This window comes from Pecten maximus, chromosome 5 (assembly GCF_902652985.1).
Source record: "Pecten maximus chromosome 5, xPecMax1.1, whole genome shotgun sequence".
Lineage (NCBI taxonomy): Eukaryota > Metazoa > Mollusca > Bivalvia > Pectinida > Pectinidae > Pecten > Pecten maximus.
This window is the reverse complement of record NC_047019.1, coordinates 23170132-23191313: the sequence shown is the minus strand read 5'-3', so window position 1 is coordinate 23191313 and position 21182 is coordinate 23170132. Positions and strand designations below refer to the sequence as shown.

At 36.0% G+C, this 21182-nt stretch overlaps 1 protein-coding gene and 1 long non-coding RNA gene across 2 annotated transcripts in view; both read left to right on the top strand.

Annotated features, from left to right (window-relative positions):
• The window catches only part of LOC117327569 (vacuolar protein sorting-associated protein 13D-like), a 97626-nt gene that overhangs the window by 49875 nt on the left and 26569 nt on the right, over window positions 1-21182 (top strand). The window contains 13 exon segments of the mRNA XM_033884627.1: window positions 10488-10586; window positions 10974-11213; window positions 11404-11539; window positions 11780-11952; window positions 12628-12827; window positions 12968-13032; window positions 13212-13305; window positions 13603-13752; window positions 17627-17762; window positions 18302-18442; window positions 19238-19412; window positions 19587-19791; window positions 20100-20298. Coding sequence (XP_033740518.1) covers window positions 10488-10586; window positions 10974-11213; window positions 11404-11539; window positions 11780-11952; window positions 12628-12827; window positions 12968-13032; window positions 13212-13305; window positions 13603-13752; window positions 17627-17762; window positions 18302-18442; window positions 19238-19412; window positions 19587-19791; window positions 20100-20298 — 2013 coding nt within the window.
• On the top strand, window positions 6826-9708 carry LOC117327570. The gene is made up of 3 exons (XR_004532680.1): window positions 6826-8025; window positions 8172-8257; window positions 8428-9708. It is a non-coding gene; the product is annotated as an uncharacterized LOC117327570 (long non-coding RNA).

Here is a 21182-nt window from a genome sequence, read left to right as displayed (position 1 = left end):
CCAGAAAAACCACCAGAATTAGACTTGCATCCACTTGAAGAACGCCTCATAGCATTGAGAATACCATTTATGCAAATACGAGAATTGCCACGAGGCGGACAATACTCTGTAAAAGGAAATGTAGTGAATGTCCCAATAGATATTCAGCCAACTATTAATGCATTACCAAGACAAATGGATGAACATTTCACAGTTGCTGTTAAACTGAAAAAAAGACTAACATATAAATCATGTGTTTTGTCGGAGAATGTTCGGCCTAATATGGTACTCTCTGCCCTTCATTGGTTGATGAACAACAGTGATTTGTATAAGAATTCTTGTATTAAAATTGATGATGATTGGGTTCAGAAAACAGCTGAAAGTGCTGAAGAAATTGTTCAAGAATTCACAAAAGCACAAGATAATGAATCAAATGTGCTAAAGAACCAATCTAGTTCTATACCTACTGATCAGTTCAAAATCAGACACTTCAAAGAGAATAATTTAGATAATAAAAGCTATGATGACAGCAGCAATGCTTGTGAGAAAGATGATAATTTCATTGAAATGAATGAAGATGAATGTGTTCAAGGCAATTCTGATACGCTCATTGATGAAGCCAACCTTGACACAAACAAAGAGCTAGTCTTTGCACCAGGTGAAGGTCAGCAACCAATCGGTCTCTATCATGACGAAGATGCAGAGGTCCTATCATTCCCATCAATATATTGTGCACAAAAAAGGTTGAAAAACAATGAGAGACAAACACCTGTTTCATACAGTGATTTAGCAAAATGGGAACTTCGAAGTGTTGATAGAAGAGCTGCAGCATCTGTTCCAAATATATTTTTCAAATTGAACAAAATACAAAGAAAGCAGGTAGCAGACAAAGTAAATTTGGCAATCCGCAGAAAAAAGAGTGACGGAAACAAAATTACTGCTTCAGAAGCACAAAATCCTGAAATAGCAGACAAGATAGTAAGCTTAAATGAAGGTTACTATATCTTCAGAACTCTCAGGAATTCTCCAGCATATCTTTCTTCAAGAAAAAAAGACGTCTTCGCAATGATAAGACAGATAGGATTACCAACATGGTTTATGTCATTGTCTTCTGCCGATACTCGATGGAACGAGTTGCTTAAAACCCTTGCTGTGTTGTCTGGCACACCTTGCTCTGACCAACAAATAAGAAATATGACTTGGTCTGAAAAAGTTAAACTTGTACAAAAAGATCCAGTGACATGCAGTCGATATTTTGACCATAGGGTTCAAGTATTTATGAATACTGTTTTGAAAAGTGAACATGCCCCAATTGGAAGTGTAACAGACACATTTCAACGTATAGAATTTCAGAACAGAGGTTCTCCACATGTTCACATGATGATCTGGACTGAAAATGCACCCAAATACAACATTGATTCAGAAGAAGACATTATTCGATATGTTGATAAACATGTGACATGTTCTCTTGCTGTAGATGATGACATGCAGGAATTTATTAAAATGCAAGTACACAAACATTCTAAAACTTGCAAGAAAGGTGGCAGATCTGTGTGTAGATTTGGATTTCCACTTCCCCCACTTCCAAACACTATGTTATTGGAACCACTTGAAACAGATGTTGATGAATACAGACAGAAATACTCGGAAATTCATGCTAGAATGAATGAATTCAAAGATGGGTGTGACATGTCTTATGAAGAGTTTCTAACAGAAGTTGTGCAAATTGAAGAGGCAGAGTACATTAAGTGTATAAGAAGTTCACTGAAAGGACCGAAGATATTTTTAAAAAGGGAACCTAAAGAAATGAGGGTAAATTACTACAATACCACAGTACTACAAGCATGGAAAGCAAATCTCGACTTGCAATTTGTTTTGGACCCATATGCCTGTGCAATGTACATTGTATCATACATAAGCAAATCACAAAGAGGTATGAGCACTATGTTAGAACAAGCTTCAAAAGAGGCAGCAGAAGGAAACATGGATCTTAAACGTCAAGTCAGACATATTGGAAACAAATTTCTCAATTTTGTAGAAATCAGTGCACAAGAAGCATCATATCTTGTACTTCAAATGCCCTTGACCCGAGCTTCTCGTGAAGTCGTATTCATTAATACGTCATTACCTAAAGACAGAGTTTTCCTTCTGAAAAGCCAAGAACAACTGAAAGATCTTCCTAAAAACTCTACAGATGTTGAATCTGACAATATCATCAAGCGGTATGCAAGGAGACCAAAAAAGCTAGAGAACTATTGCTTTGCTGATTATGTTTCTGAGTTAGATGTGAAATACAAAAAACCAAAGCAGAGTTTAGAAAATGATCATAATGATGATGATGATACAGGACATCATTCAGATAAAGATGACCACTCAGATTCTGAGAGTGATGCAGAATTCAATAATGAAAACACAATTATGAAGTTGCGGGGTGGCATTACAATCAGGAAACGCAAGAACCCTAGAATTATTCGATATGTCAGGTATAGCAAAGCCACTAATGCTGAAAACCATTACAGAGAAAAAATATTACTGTTTGTACCATGGAGAAATGAAGAGCAAGATCTTTTAAGTGGCCATGAATCATATGAAGAACACTTCAACAGCAGACAACAACAGATATTGCCTATTATTGACAAATATGAACATCATGTTGAGGAACTAGACATGGCTAGACATCAGGCAGAGGAAGACATAGTCTCAGAGTTTGATACTGTTGCACCTAACACTGAACAAGTGCAAGCAGAAGATGCAGAACTGTCTGTTGATCGGTCTGAAGAGTTCATTCACTATGTACCACCAGAACCATCACACAGAACTGTAGACATTGGTCAAGACCTAAACCTACCAGAAAGTACAGTATCAGTTGAAACAAGATCAGTACTTTTGCCAGATGATGAATATATGACATTGCTCCGTTCTTTGAACAAAAAGCAAAGGGAATTTTTCAACCATGTCGTGAAATGGATTTCTACAAAAAATGAACCTATCTATGCATTTCTTTCTGGTGGAGCTGGAGTTGGAAAATCAGTCGTTATCCGAGCATTATTCCAAGCATTGCAAAGACAGTTGAACTCAAAAGAAGGTCATGACCCAGACAGCATAAAGATTTTGCTCACAGCTTTTACAGGAAAAGCAGCATACAATATCAATGGTGTAACAATAGCATCAGCATTTCATAAGAAAATGTTTCAGACACAACAACACATGCACAGTGATGAGCTGAATACCTTCAGAACCACATACAAAGATCTCTCTGTCATCATTGTAGATGAAATTTCAATGGTTGGTAATAAGCTGTTTGCTTTCATGCATGAACGCTTAACAGAACTGACAGGCACAAAGCGAGACTTTGGTGGTATAAGTATCATAGCTGTTGGAGACTTATTTCAACTATCACCTGTGGCAGACTCGTGGATCTTTAATGATTTGAAGATAGGTTTAGCAAGGAACTTGTGGAAAGAACATTTTCAACTATTTGAACTTGAAGAAATCATGAGACAGAAAGATGATTTACAATTTGCTCAGATGTTAAACAGGTTGAGATTAAATGAACTCTTACCAGAGGACAGAGATCTTATTAAATCTCGCACCATTACACCTGCATCACCTACTTATCCAAAAAATGCCTTGCACTTATTTACTGAAAATAAGCGAGTTGATCATTTCAACAACGAGTTGATACAAGACCTAGTCACCACAAAGGTGAATGTGCCAGCTCATACAGATGTCATTGCCCCTTCAAATATAAGCAAGCAATCAAAACTTCACTTGATAAAAGAAATGAATAAGCAAGAAAATCACAGCAAAACTGGAAACTTACCTAGCTTGCTTAAACTTGCAGAAGAAATGTTATATGATGTGACGGTGAATGTTGATGTAAAAGATGGATTAACAAATGGAGCTTCAGGCATTGTAAAACACATTGAATTCAAAGAAATGAACCATGAAAGACCTGGCATTATATGGATACTTTTCACTGATGAAAACATTGGATCTAAAAGGAGAACAAAATACAAACATTTATATCATAGAGGAATCAATAGGTTGTGGACACCAATGTTTGAAACGAAACGGTCATTTTTAAACAATAGAAAAACTTATGAAAGAACCCAGTTTCCTCTAGCCCCATCTGCTGCCAAAACTGTACATAAAGCACAAGGTACCACTGTTGATGAACTGGTAGTTGACCTGAGGTCCAATTACAAAGCTCCACATATCCACTATGTTGCATTGTCACGAGTTAGAACATTATCAAATCTTTACATCCTTGATTTCAACGACAAGGCATTAACAGTTGACAAAAATGTACATGTGGAAATGGACAGACTCCGTAAAATACCTATGCATTTATGCTATATTCCATTATACAGCATTGACAATGCACATGTGAAACTCGTATTCAACAATGCAAGGTCGTTGCACAAACACATAGATGATGTAAGACGTGAACCAAACATTCAAAGTGCAGATATCATTGGAATTTGTGAATCACGACTTGTTGATACAGACAGACAGGAATGTTATGATTTACCTGGCTTTACTGCACACAGACTGGATGAAGATCATAATGGCAAAACAAGGCCAAACCATGGACTAGTTGTGTATGTAAAGCATGGAATTACTGTGGACAGAGTACACCCCCATAGATATGATGGAATTGAATTCATGACTATCGATGCAAAAGTCAAGGAAACAGAGATTCAAGTTGTCTACCTTTATAAAACACCAAAACTTGGTATGCAGTTATTTTTGAAAGCTTTAACAGACCACATAAAACCATGCATTGATAGAAATAAATCACTTTTTGACTTTAACATCAATCTTCTGGACATATCAGATGCCTTTTTGCGATTTATGCGAAGCGAATTCTCATGCAAACAAGTAATTACAGAGCCAACAACATGTTATGGAACACTACTCGATCATATCTACACTACAGAGACTGGAGTACAGACAGGAGTTATTCCAACATATTGGTCTGATCATTCTCTTACTTTCTGCACTAAACAATTTTAGATTCATTTGTAACACAATGCAATCAAAATGAAGATGCAATGTAAAGCCTGCAACAGATTAAAATGTTTATCGGAGAAGGATCCTTTGTTAATAACCAAACGAAAATCCTGACAGATCAATTACTGAAGTAGCAGAATGCAAGTTAAATACATATTAAACCAAACAAAAACCTAATACAGATCAATTACTGAACTAGCAGAATTTAAGTTAAATACACATTAAACCAAACAAAAACCTAATACAGATCAATTACTGAACTAGCAGAATTTAAGTTAAATACACATTAAACCAAACAAAAACCTAATACAGATCAATTACTGAACTAGCAGAATTTAAGTTAAATACATATTAAACCAAACAAAAACCTAATACAGATCAATTACTGAACTAGCAGAATTTAAGTTAAATACACATTAAACCAAACAAAAACCTAATACAGATCAATTACTGAACTAGCAGAATTTAAGTTAAATACATATTAAACCAAACAAAAACCTAATACAGATCAATTACTGAACTAGCAGAATTTAAGTTAAATACACATTAAACCAAACAAAAACCTAATACAGATCAATTACTGAACTAGCAGAATTTAAGTTAAATACACATTAAACCAAACAAAAACCTAATACAGATCAATTACTGAACTAGCAGAATTTAAGTTAAATACACATTAAACCAAACAAAAACCTAATACAGATCAATTACTGAACTAGCAGAATTTAAGTTAAATACACATTAAACCAAACAAAAACCTAATACAGATCAATTACTGAACTAGCAGAATTTAAGTTAAATACACATTAAACCAAACAAAAACCTAATACAGATCAATTACTGAACTAGCAGAATTTAAGTTAAATACACATTAAACCAAACAAAAACCTAATACAGATCAATTACTGAACTAACAGAATTTAAGTTAAATACACATTCAACCAAACAAAAACCTAATACAGATCTATTACTGAACTAGCAGAATTTAAGTTAAATACATATTAAACCAAACAAAAACCTAATACAGATCTATTACTGAACTAACAGAATTTAAGTTAAATACATATTAAACCAAACAAAAACCTAATACAGATCAATTACTGAACTAGCAGAATTTAAGTTAAATACATATTAAACCAAACAAAAACCTAATACAGATCTATTACTGAACTAGCAGAATTTAAGTTAAATACATATTAAACCAAACAAAAACCTAATACAGATCAATTACTGAACTAGCAGAATTTAAGTTAAATACATATTAAACCAAACAAAACCCTAATACAGATCTATTACTGAACTAGCAGAATTTAAGTTCAATACATATTAAACCAAACAAAAACCTAATACAGATCTATTACTGAACTAGCAGAATTTAAGTTAAATACATATTAAACCAAACAAAAACCTAATACAGATCAATTACTGAACTAGCAGAATTTAAGTTAAATACATATTAAACCAAACAAAAACCTAATACAGATCAATTACTGAACTAGTAGATTTTAAGTTAAATACATATTAAACCAAACAAAAACCTAATACAGATCAATTACTGAACTAGCAGAATTTAAGTTTAATACATATTAAACCAAACAAAACCCTAATACAGATGTATTACTGAACTAGCAGAATTTAAGTTAAATACATATTAAACCAAATAAAAACCTAATACAGATCAATTACTGAACTAGCAGAATTTAAGTTAAATACATATTAAACCAAACAAAACCCTAATACAGATCTATTACTGAACTAGCAGAATTTAAGTTAAATACATATTAAACCAAACAAAAACCTAATACAGATCTATTACTGAACTAGCAGAATTTAAGTTAAATACATATTAAACCAAACAAAAACCTAATACAGATCAATTACTGAACTAGCAGAATTTAAGTTAAATACATATTAAACCAAACAAAAACCTAATACAGATCAATTACTGAACTAGTAGATTTTAAGTTATAAATACATATTAAACCAAACAAAAACCTAATACAGATCAATTACTGAACTAGCAGAATTTAAGTTTAATACATAACATAGCGAAGCTGACCTTATAACTATTGCAATATCAACCAAAACAAACTCATATTTACAAAACAGTCTACTCATCAAAATCATGAAATAGTTTTGATATTGAAGAATGTCCTAAACTGAGACATGAGCATTTAAGAAACTTCAAACAAATTTACAGATAAACAACCATGCCCATGTGACATATTATTAATGTAGTGATTGTGTGCTTAAATATGGTATTTGTACCATATTTAATCACATACTAGAAACTACCCCCACTGGCTAAATAGTTATGGGGAGAGCACATTTTGTTAATATCATTACATCAATGTATTTTTAGTTGTGTGCTTCCTGTATCTGATATTATATGTAAATTAATTGATGTACAAAATCTGATGACCTTTCAAGCATTGTATAGATTTTGCCACTTGCTTTACTCAAACTTGACTCTTTTTTCAGAAATCATTACGTTCCAATATGCAAGTAAAATGTTAAGTGTTTTTGAAATCAATCAAATATTGAATTCTATGGAACTAGTATGAATTTGTGATCAGATACGAACATTCAACTTACTGTTCTTCCAAGTTAGTCACTTGCTTATATCACACCAATGACTCATGTATTGTTAAATATTTGCCAGAAAATTTGTTAAAACTTGAAAACTTACTTTAAATGATTTTGATGTGTATGACCTGTCATGTACGGATACTTAGAGCGATTGCAAAAGACGCATGTTTACAACTTTGATTCAAGGACATACCTGAAAAGTGTATCACTGGAAATATCAATTAACTGACATTTGATACAACAAAGTGCGGATGAATAATGAAACTGATCAACAAAAAAGAACCACAACAAAGTGCTAATGAATATCAAGAAAATAAACAAAAACTTCAAAACTACACAAGACATTTGGAAATACTGGGGTATTGGACAATCGTTTCCTCCATGTAACTACCACCAATAATCAGATCCTTTGTACTGGCCACAGACCTAAATCACTATCAGGTAATGCCAATATGTTCTTTTGTTCACCAATTGTTGATTTTGTATTTCTATCATCAATCAATTATTGAAATTTTTGTATTATTACAAGTTTGCGTCGTAGTTATCTATTTACTGCTCAATACTGAACCAGGTCATATCAATTTCAGGAATAGAACAGACCAACCAATATGAAAACAAAACAAAACAGTAGTATGAAGACAGATTCCAGAAACGGACAACAGTTTTCTAAGACGTAAGTTATTTTCCAAGCAATTATATTGCTTTCAGTAAACATGTATACATTGCAGACACATGCTAAATATGTGTTACAACCCTTTTAATTAAGCTTTTTATGTGTGAATCAAATTTATTTAAAAGTTCCATTTGATATTTTTGCCAATTCAAACTTTTCTCTCATTACAGGTACATCCCTACACGCAATCCACATCAAATCACTCTTGGAGTTGATCAATATTTATCCAGTTGTGTTCTGCAAGACCAAACAAGTCCTCGTGTCGGTTTCAATTCATCTCTAATTGTACAATGCAAACATTACTATTCTACATGTAGATCACAAAATTAAGTTTAGATTTGTCCTGCACCATGTTATGAACAACAGTTGCAATATTTCATATACCCGGTATCACTGCTGTTGTATTTGAACAATGAGACCATGTGTTTTCATTATTTGGTCTCAATTTTAATTCAAGCTGGACTACAAAATGTTTCAGCTGTATGGTGTTATTCATACCATTCACTTAAATTGTGTGCTTTATATTGTGTAAGTGTATATAAAAACATTTCTTGAATATCTGTTTAACTCAGTTAGTCACTTAGAATATTTGCAAATAAGCCTCTGCCATTTGGAGAAAGACTTAAAACAAGAATGTGATAAAAGCACATGATTGATGTCTTCAGCAACTCATGATTCTCAGCAAATTAATGTTGATTTATTGTAACAGGTAAGTATCTGAAAGTGGGGTCACTGGCATGGCAGTAAATGCCTGTAAACCCTTTCTTTCCATGTCATATTGCTCAAACAACTCAAGAACATGGAGTAATTTCATGACGACATATCAGGTGCGCATGGTCTAGTTCCATGGCATGCCTTCTATATTTTTTGGTGTGTCATTAAAAACGACCTAACTGATTTATAAAACTTTTTTAAACAACTTAAACTATATTGTCAATTTCATGCAAATTGACTCATATGTGCTCAGTGTGGTATTAGACAAGATAATATTCATATTGTGTTTATATGGGAAAATGAGCCATACACTTTCCATGAAGTATGTACATCATAGGTATAGTTCTGTACACCTATCATACAATCTTGTGCTAAATATGTCTATGAAACATCACATTATATCATTGTTCATTCACTAATTGCTAATTTTATTTATAATTTTATTACATTATTTTAATGGTAAATAAATATTTATTGTGTATATAATAATATCATGGTTGTTTTTCCTATTAAACTCTTACCTTTGAAACCAATACAGACCATCATTTTCTTGATGAATGTTTGTAAAACACACACAATACTAAAGATTGTCAGTGCTCTATTGGATTCATTCATTGAGGTAATCTTATCATTCTTCACAGAGGTCCATAATATCTCAAGCAAGTTTGAAATTCAAAGAAAACACTTCAAGGTCAATAATATTCTACAGAAATATATATGTGAATCATTTTAATGTAATAGCAAGAGGTGCCATACAACACATAAATTGCTTTAATACCTGCAATTTTTAGTATTGTGTGTGTTTTACTTAAATACTTTCTGAGAGATAGCAATAACAAACTTCAATTGTCAAAATCCAAGATGGCTGCCTGTCGGCCATGTTGTTTTCCAACTGACCCCGAAATGAAAATATGCATAACTAGACAGACGGCCATTATTGATACATTTTATATATAGGGTCCCCTTGTTTGAAAAGTACTGGAAGGATGTTTCTCATTTTAAACAACTAAGTAAGACGAAGGGAAAAGTAGAGAAAAGTAGAGAAAAGATCAATCTGACATAGAACCTACAAAGATCATTTAATGGTGGGCGCCAAGATCCCTCTGGGATCTCTTGTTGAATTACATGTATTACATTTCAAACAGTGAAATATACGGATTATCAAATAATTAAAAGTGAAAACCAACTCAGAATAGAAGTCTTCGTAAAAATTAGACCAATCAGAAATCACATTAGAAAATATTTTTACCAATCAGAGAGCACTGCATAAATGTATACTGATCAGAGTGAAGCACAGCATAAATTTATACTGACAACACTCTGGACACAGTAATAATATGCAACATAATATCACAGTGCCCTGGTGACATAGTGTTGTCAGATTTATCAGATGAGCATTTTGAGGAATTTGTATCTTAGAAATATGATTTATTAATATAAGATTATATATTGATATTTGTCAGTGTTTTCATTAACTGTTATGATAATATTCGTGTTTCCTGATGATGTGTTATAGCTGGAGGTGCCTTTTGAATTTAAACTCAATGTGACAGATACCCAGTTTGTTGTGGTAGAGGACAGTACATCATGGGACACCAATGCTGTCATACTGAAGGTAGGAAGCACTGTCATTAACTTTTCAGTGTCACTTGGTTGTGGACTTCATTAATTTTACAACTATGATATGAAGGATCATGATATAGCAGTTGACAGCAATTTTTTTCCAGTGATCAGATTTCAATAATTAATAGTTTTAAAAAGCTGACAAAATTTTTTTCTGCTTCTAAAGTGATGAAGAAACCCATACGTAAATCAGATATCTTATTAACATCCATTTTAAGTTCTCCAGTAAAATATTGAACCATTTTTTCATGTTGAAGCTAAACATAAAACATCTGATAGTATTTTTCAACAGCGACCAATTCATAATAATAACAAGACAAATATGATTTTTCATTATGTCTCAAATTATATATTTTAACATACTAATCATAATCACCAGAGTACAGCTGTGCTGAGTTACCGCCCTAAGGCCCAGGACAAGCTGATGTCATGTAGCCTGCAGAGTATCGAGGTGTTCTCCTGTTCACTGGTCAATGAGGAGGAAACTGCTTTGTCCATCATTGATCCTCTCACTATCACTATAGACCTCAATGCCAACCCCCTTCCAGAGCCTAAACCCAGCTCTCCGGGTGGGCTACAGGATGCAGCCCCACCCCCGGACAGGGCTCTTGTACTTGAGGTAATGATGGTGAAATATGTAGTACATACTAGTAATAGAAATTATCAATAGATATAATAGGTAAGGACGAAAACATTTATATTTTAGCCTAATTAATCTTGTCACCAAAAAACTGTGTTTCACTTAATTGATTGTTCTGCTATCCAACCTATTAGTCAGATTATATAACTGTATATAAATTGTTTTACAGGTTTCTTTCAATACGATGAACATCCGGTTGTCCTACCATGATATGAAGATGTTTCTGGCTATATTAAACTCTTTACCTAAACAAGCACTTCAGGCCAAGAACAGGGATTCACAGAAGACCTCCAACAAGTACCCCAGTAGGTTTACTTACCATCTCTTATAGGCTTACTATACAGTAAAGGGACTATTTAATATGATTGTGCAAATCTTATCAACCACACTTTATAGAAAATAAATAGTAATCAAGAAGGATTGTGTCTCTACTGAGATACCAGTTTCTGAAAGAAATGTTCTTGTCATACTTATAGTTAAACTCATTGTAATTCTAATTAGATGAATCAAGTTTTGATAATGGAGCTTTTTGTTTGTATTGACAGGACACCAGATCCAGAAACTACAGGAACTTGGATTTAGCAAGGAGGACTGTCAGAAAGCGTGGTCTGCTGTAGATGGAGACATGAATGATGCTGCTGTGTGGTTAACTAAACACTGTACACCATTTCCAGCTCCACCCCCGGGGCAACAAAATCTAGACCTCACAGGTGTCAAGGTAGGTATACCAGCTCTGTCACCGGGGCAACAATATCTAGACCTCACAGGTGTCAAGGTAGGTATACCAGATCTGTCCCGGGGCAACAATAACTAGACCTCACAGGTGTCAAGGTAGGTATACCAGCTCTGTCACCGGGGCAACAATATCTAGACCTCACAGGTGTCAAGGTAGGTATACCAGCTCTGTCACCGGGGCAACAATATCTAGACCTCACAGGTGTCAAGGTGTGTCAAGGTAGGTATACCAGCTCTGTCACCGGGGCAACAATATCTAGACCTCACAGGTGTCAAGGTGTGTCAAGGTAGGTATAACAGATCTGCCACTGGGGCAACAAAATCTAGATCACACAGTTGTAAAGGTATATATATATATGCACTAAAAGTAGATGTACATCATATGCTAAAAGCAGTAATATGTACCAGACAGTATCTTACAACCAGATACATTTAATACTACCTCAGCTAGGAGTTACTGGCCAAAAGAATTTAAAACTATTAGGGCTGCAATATCTGGATTACCAAGGGCTCTGAACTTCAGAATGTGGAACCATTATGGGTCAAGCTACATGTAGTTATAACAGTTATTGTCTGTCCTTTTAAATTAATTAATGACCATATATCTGTTGATGGGTGATTAAACAATGAACAACCAAATATGCATTGTCTGTTTCAGCTGAATGCTAATTGTCTCTGCCTCTGCTTCATTGATGATTGCCGAGACTCAGATGTGCCATTGGGTGAAATAGCATTCAGTTCCATCAACTTCCATCAGAGGCTTGGTCCAGTCCATGAGGGTACAGCATCCTTCCAACTGACTGGTGACTTCTACAATCGAGCTCTGTCAGGCTGGGAACCCTTTCTAGAGCAGTGGAGGTACCGTGATAGGATATCTAGTTGATACTAATATATAGATACATGTCTATTGTATGGTTATTATCTATCTCGTGATCATATTTTAGAAAACAATTTTGTTTGTTGGGCGATCATCTATAACTTCATGTTGTCTTTTACAGGTGCCATTTGGAGTGGAAAAAATATGTTAAGAATAATGAAGAAAAGACACATTTCCAGATCAATGGTATGGATACATTATAAATATTCAATGCAGCAGTTTGATTGTGACAGTTTGTATTATTTTCAAAAAATGAAATTAGATTTGATGTAAATGTAAAATATTTACCCTGTGTCTCAATGCTTCTCTAATAGTGTAGAATCCATGGATGTTTTATAATGATATATGACTTGTGACCATTGCAGCCCAAGATGTGTTGAATATCAACATCACCAGTGCATTACTGGAACAGTACAGGAAAACCAAGCTCACCTGGACAGAGGATTACTATAAACATATGTGAGTCATAAAAAATACAATTGAATCAGCTTGCAGCATTGATATATTATATAAGTCTCAAAAATACAACATTCTTACTAGTAATTTAAAGAAGAAATTATAATTTTATTGCTTTCAACATTCTTGAAAAATATCATTTCATAAATTTACCAACAACATCCAGAAATTCCTTCTATATTGATATGTGTTTTCCTGGAATTCAGTTAAATTGTAAAAATTTCAAATGGGATATAGACTATGAAATTTATTCAATTTGAAGACACTTTTTCTTAACACCATCTTTCCTGTTGATGACAGGCCAACAAACATCCCCCAGACCGACGGATCACCACAGGATCCTGTGCCCACTGCTAGCCAGAGGCGCCGAATACCATTTGTGCCATTCCTAATCCACAACCAGACTGGTTGTCCCCTCTGGTTCCACACCGTTACAACAAACCCCTCCAAGTAAGCCAGCCTGCTTGATTGTCAGCTCAAAACTAGTCACCAAGAATTGCAGCTGATACCAGAACCTTAATACTTTGTCAATATTAGACAAGATAGTAAAAATTAATGTACCCAATTTGTTTCATTATTTTTTTGCCAAATAAAACATTTGTTATTTGAAACAAATGAAGATAAATCCTCCCTTTCTTAATCATTCTGACAGTATTAGATTTTTTGAAGTATGTAAACAATACTTTTTACAGTTTTTTAGCCCACCATCATCAGATGGTGGGCTATTCAAATCGCCCTGCGTCCGTGGTCCGTCGTCCGTCCCTCCGTCCCTCCGTCCCTCCGTCCGTCCGTAAACAATACTTGTTATCGCTTATCCTCAGAAAGTACTGAAGGGATCTTTCTCAAATTTCATATGTGGGTTCCCCTTGGTGCCTAGTTATGCATATTGCATTTTGAGACCAATCGGAAAACAACATGGCCGACAGGCAGCCATCTTGGATTTTGACAATTGAAGTTTGTTATCGCTATTTCTGAGAAAGTACTGAAGGGATCTTTCTCAAATTTCATATGTAGGCTCCCCTTGGTGCCTAGTTATGCATATTGCATTTTGAGACTAATCGGAAAACAACATGGCCGACAGGCAGCCATCTTGGATTTTGATAATTGAAGTTTGTTATCGCTATTTCTGAGAAAGTACTTAAGGGATCTTTCTCATATTTCATATGTAGGCTCCCCTTAGTGCCTAGTTATGCATATTGCATTTTGAGACCAATCGGAAAACAACATGGCCGACAGGCAGCCATCTTGGATTTTGATAATTGAAGTTTGTTATCGCTATTTCTGAGAAAGTACTGAAGGGATCTTTCTCAAATTTCATATGTAGGTTCCCCTTGGTGCTTAGTTATGCATATTGCATTTTGAGACTAATCGGAAAACAACATGGCCGACAGGCAGCCATCTTGGATTTTGACAATTGAAGTTTGTTATTGCTATTTCTGAGAAAGTACTGAAGGGATCTTTCTCAAATTTCAAATGTAGATTCCCCTTGGTGCCTAGTTATGCATATTGCATTTTGAGACCAATCGGAAATAACATGGCCGACAGGCAGCCATCTTGGATTTTGATAATTGAAGTATGTTATCGCTATTTCTGAGAAAGTACTGAAGGGATCTTTCTCAAATTTCATATATAGGTTCCCCTTGGTGCCTATATTACATTTTGTGACCTATCGGAAAACAACATGGCCGACAGGCAGCCATCTTAGATTTTGACAATTGAAGTTTGTTATCGCTATTTCTGAGAAAGTACTGAAGGGATCTTTCTCAAATTTTCATATGTAGGTTCCCCTCGGTGCCTAGTTATGCATTTTGCATTTGAGACTAATCGTAAAACAACATGGCCGACAGGCAGCCATCTTAGATTTTGACAATTGAAACTTGTTATCGTTATTTCTAAGGAAGTGCTGAAGGGATCTTTCTCAAATTTCATATGTAGGTTCCCCTCGGTGCCTAGTTATGCATATTGCATTTGAGACTAATCGTAAAACAACATGGCCGACAGGCAGCCATCTTAGATTTTGACAATTGAAGTTTGTTATCGCTATTTTACAGAAGGTACTGAAGGGATCTTTCTCAAATTTCATATGTAGGTTCCCCTTGGTCCCTGGTGTTGCATTTTGGGACCAATCCAAAAAACAACAGACAGCCATTATCGCTAAATCTTAAATTTTTAGCCCACCATCATCAGATGGTGGGCTATTCAAATCGCCCTGCGTCCGTGGTCCGTCGTCCGTCCGTCCGTCCGTCCCTCCCTCCGTCCGGCCGTCCGTCCGTCCGTCCGTAAACAATTCTTGTTATCGCTAATCCTCAGAAAGTACAGAAGGGATCTTTCTCAAATTTCATATGTAGGTTCCCCTTGGTGCCTAGTTATGCATATTGCATTTTGGGACCGATCGGAAAACAACATGGCCGACAGGCAGCCATCTTGGATTTTGACCATTGAAGTTTGTTATCGCTATTTCTGAGAAAGAGCTGAAGGGATCTTTCTCCAATTTCATATGTTGGTTTCCCTTGGTGCCTAGTTATGCATATTGCATTTTGGGACCGATCGGAAAACAACATGGCCGACAGGCAGCCATCTTGGATTTTGACAATTGAAGTTTGTTATCGCTATTTCTAAGAAAGTACTGAAGGGATCTTTCTCAAATTTGATATGTGGGTTTCCCTTGGTGCCCAGCTATGCATATTGCATTTTGTGACCGATCGGAAAACAACATGGCCGACAGGCAGCCATCTTGGATTTTGACCATTGAAGTTTGTTATCGCTATTTCTGAGAAAGTACTGAAGAGATCTTTCTCAAATTTTATATGTAGGTTTCCCTTGGTGCCTAGTTATGCATATTGCATTTTGGGACCGATCGGAAAACAACATGGCCGACGGGCAGCCATCTTGGATTTTGACCATTGAAGTTTGTTATCGCTATTTCTAAGAAAGTACTGAAGGGATCTTTCTCAAATTTCATATGTAGGTTCCCCTTGGTGCCTAGTTATGCATATTGCATTTTGAGACCAATCGGAAAACAACATGGCCGACAGGCAGCCATCTTGGATTTTGACAATTGAAGATTGTTATCGCTATTTCTCAAAAAGCACAGAAGGGATCTTTGTCAAATTTCATATGTAGGTTCCCCTTAGTGCCTAGTTATGCATATTGCATTTTGAGACCGATCTGAAAACAACATGGCCGACAGGCAGCCATCTTGGATTTTGACAATTGAAGTTTGTTATCGCTATTTCTGTGAAAGTACTAAAGGGATCTTTTTCATATTTGTTATGTAGGTTCCCCTTGGTGCTTAGTTATGCATATAGCATTTTGAGACCAATCGGAAAACAACATGGCCGACAGGCAGCCATCTTGGATTTTGACCATTAAAGTTTGTTATTGCCATTTCTGAGAAAGTACTGAAGGGATCTTTCTCAAATTTCATATGTAGGTTCCCCTTGGTGCCTGGTAATGCATATCGCATTTTGGGACTGATCGGAAAACAACATGGCCGACAGGCAGCCATCTTGGATTTTGACCATAGAAGTTTGTTATCGCTATTTCTGAGAAAGTTTTGATTGGATCTTTCTCCAATTTCATATGTAGGTTCCTCTTGGTGCCTAGTTATGCATATTGCATTTTGAGACCAATCAGAAAACAATATGGCCGACAGGCAGCCATCTTGGATTTCGAAAATTGAAACTGGTTATCACTATTACTAAGAAACTAATGAAGGGATCTTCCTGAAATTTCATATGTAGGTTCCCCCAGGTGCCTAGTTATGCATATTGCATTTTGAGACCAATCGGAAAACAACATGGCCGACAAGCAGCCATCTTGGATTTTGACAATTGAAGTTTGTTATCACTATTTCTCAGAAAGCACTGAAGGAATCTTTCTCAAATTCCATATATATAGGTTCCCCTTGGTGCCTAAATCTTAAATTTTATATATAGGTTTCCCTTGTTTGAAAAGTACTAGAGGTTTCTTCTGAGTTTACACAGATTAGTAAGACTTAGAAGAAGAGAAAAGTAGAGAAAAGATCAATCTGACATGGAACCTATAAAGAACATTCAATGGTGGGCGCCAAGATCCCTCTGGGATCTCTTGTATATATAGGTTCCCCTTGTTTGAAAAGTACTAGCTATAGAGGGCTGTTTCTGAATTTACACAGATTAGTAAGACTTAGAGGAAGGGGAAAGTAGAGAAAAGATCAATCTGACATGGAACCTTTAAAGATCATTCAATGGTGGGCGCCAAGATCCCTTTGGGATCTCTTGTATAGAATAAGCAATATGATTTTAATGATGAACCATTAAAATAAAGGTATTTTTTTCAACAGGACAAGCCGACTCACTGGTCCAAAGGAAGGACATACGACTGGCAGTGCCTACATCAATGCCTCCAAGTGGACAAAGGTTAAACCAGGGCAACAAATGTCATTTGTGTTTCACAGAAAGGAGAAAATCAGACACAAGGTGAGGTCTAGGTCAAAGTTAGGTGTCTGTTTGAACACTAATGTTCTGATATTACAGAGTTATCTCCCTGTCACTTCTCTATACTCTGTTATTACCAGGTAATACTACAGTAACAGTACTGTAAATGTACATAGTATGCAGACGATTTTCAACTGGAATCATTTCGCTTAACTATGATTGTGCTCATCATTACAGTTAATGTTACAGTTAGTAGTTCTTAACATTATTTTCTGTGGCAAACATTGCAAACATTGTTACTACAATTCATCATTCTGCTAATCTGTTTTAATTTTGAATCGGTTATGTGTAGCTGAAATTTAAGTACACCAAAATCAGTAAGTTTACAATTTGTCAGTCATTTAAATTGTTATCAGGGCCTAAATTCAATGAGTTCCTTATGGTCATCACAATTCTGTCAGTTGTCTGGCTATCTGTCCATCCATGGTCCAGAGAAGTTTATCTTTAGCACATCATACTATTTCAGGCAAGATATTGTATTTTTTATAAGCAATTACTTCAGATAAAATTTTGTGTTTCAGAAAACTCACGAATTACAGATCAACCAGCTTGGAGTGAAGGTGGAGGGCTGGCACCGAGTGACCCCAGTCACTGTGGACAAGGTGGGCGTGTACTTCAGACATGCTGAACCTGACAGGAAGTCTGCCACAGGACTGTCAGGGGTAAGTCTCCTGATAAACACAGTGTACTCCTTAGGGGGGGGGGGGGGGGGGGTAATTATACTCACAGAACTGTCAGGGGTAAGTCTCCTGATAAACACTGTGTACTCCTTAGGGGGGTAATTATACTCACAGAACTGTCAGGGGTAAGTCTCCTGATAAACACAGTGTACTCCTTAGGGGGGTAATGATACTCACAGAACTGCCAGGGGAAAGTCTCCTGATAAACACTGTGTACCACTTAGGGGGGTAATTATACTCACAGAACTGTCAGGGGTAAGTCTCCTGATAAACACTATGTACTCCTTAGGGGGGTAATTATACTCACAGAACTGTCAGGGGTAAGTCTCCTGATAAACACTATGTACTCCTTAGGGGGGTAATTATACTCACAGAACTGTCAGGGGTAAGTCTCCTGATAAACACTGTGTACTCCTTAGGGGGGTAATTATACTCACAGAACTGTCAGGGGTAAGTCTCCTGATAAACACTATGTACTCCTTAGGGGGGTTATTATACTCACAGAACTGTCAGGGGTAAGTCTCCTGATAAACACTATGTACTCCTTAGGGGGGTAATTATACTCACAGAACTGTCAGGGGTAAGTCTCCTGATAAACACTGTGTACTCCATAGGGGGTTGGTTATACTGCCATATTTCAATATGCTCATGCCTGGTAACATGTCCTTCCACTTCCATAAATTTTGCAGAAATATCAGTGCATGTTAGAGAGAGAGAGGGGTGGGGGATTTGTAACATAACAAAGACACATAACACACCTGGCCTTTGTCTTTGTAGTTGACTTTTGAGTCAAGTCACGACCCTGCAAAGCAGCAGATTGCGCGAATAGTGTTTGATGTGCATCAGGAAGGAAGTGCCAGAAAAGTCATCACAGTTCGATCAGGCCTCATGGTCATCAACAAGCTTGACCGTACTGTCGACCTTAAGATGATGCTTGGAACACAGTTTGAAGGTATATGCATGTACCTAATAGTATAATTGTCTCATCCTGCTACTATTTGAGAAAATATTTTAAAAAGAGTTTGCTTTAAAATGTTTCAATAATTTAATGTGAGTCAATTTTTGAAAGTTATTGCTTTAATTGTCTCTATATGGTAGAAGAATTATTTCTGTATTTTTTTTTCAGGAAATGTTGAGATCTTGCCGATACCCCCTGGGGACAGTGTGCCCATTCCCCTACCTTATATTATGTCACAGCTTTACATGAAGCCCTGTGATTCATCAGTGAAGTTTTGTAAGCAGCCAATCCAGTGGCAGCATGTTGGCCTAGCCGGACAGATTAAAGATAAGATTATGAAGTGTGAGACTTCTGATGCTGTTGAAACATACAGGTAAGCTTGTTACTTTGATGCATTATTTTTCTTTTCCAACCAAGTGCAAAATCATACTGTCTTAATACATGACTGTCGGTCTTGGTACAGAATGAAATGTTATAAAGTTAAATGTTTTTAAGGAAGGATTTTTTAAACACCACCACAAATTGGTCACAAAAATATGATAACCGGTAATGTTTATCTTGTCAGTCCATATCCATATGTTCATAAATTTTGTCAATTTAATAATAGATATTAATAAGCGAATTAGATGGTATAAAACATGTATTGTGAAATTAATGACATGTTTGAATTGTTGTTGTCAGGTTCTGTGCAGCAGTGAAGAGAGAACACTACCCAGAACAGAACTTTACACAGGAAGTACCGGTACTGCCTGGTCATGTGATCACGCTGAAACCTCCCGTCATCATACACAGCCTGTTGCCAATTGACCTCAACTATTACCTAAAGGACACAGAGATATCAGGCACAGTCAAACCTGGCAAGAGTGCTGCTTTACATGCGGTGAGGCTTTATTCTTATTATCATTTGCAAAATTAATATCAAACACATTGTTTCACCCATATGCATCCCGTCCTGTCCATTTCTGAATCAAAAACCCCTGAACAGATCAAGTTTACATACTTGCCAACTTTCCCGATTTAGTCGGGAATTTCGCGATTTCAGACTCCCTGCCCCGTCTCCCGATCATATAGATAAAACATAGGGTATTCTCCCGATTTTGGAGAATATGTCTTGATAACCCCGTATGGAGCCCCTATTCATCTTGTTAGTTTCACTTAGCCCTATGACAGGTAACGCTTGCTGGCTGGTGAAAGACATATGTGTGGGGCATTGGTCAGTTAACTGACCTGCTCACAGACCGTAACGAAATTCTGACACTTCACTGACTGCAAAGGTGACAATACCCCGATTAATAAACAATTAATTAAAACCAATTAAGCTGAGGACGCGTGGTGATTGTTTCGTAGCAGGTCGATCATGGTTGATTAAACGCTTGCAAATGGCTTCGTATACTGCCTTTGATGTCAAGCGCATAAACGACCTCTACTTGACAGTAAACAGACACCGTAATATCTCGGACAGAAAAAGTGAAAATAACACTGACAATGTTATCATCGGAGTATCGAATGTGACAGATTACTTATTGAAATGTTAACTACATTTAAACAGTGGCTGATCTTTAAATAATTAGCACATGGAAATAAATTCACAATAACGACCATTTGCCTAGTTGCCGGTAGGTAACAGGTCGTTTCAATCACCGTATCATCAGCATACTTAGTGTCAATTAGCAGAGACTTATTTTGGCAGAAACTTTCCCAATTCACGTTTTGAAAGACAAAAAAATGTCCACAAATACTCACTTTCTTAAACTAAATACTGTC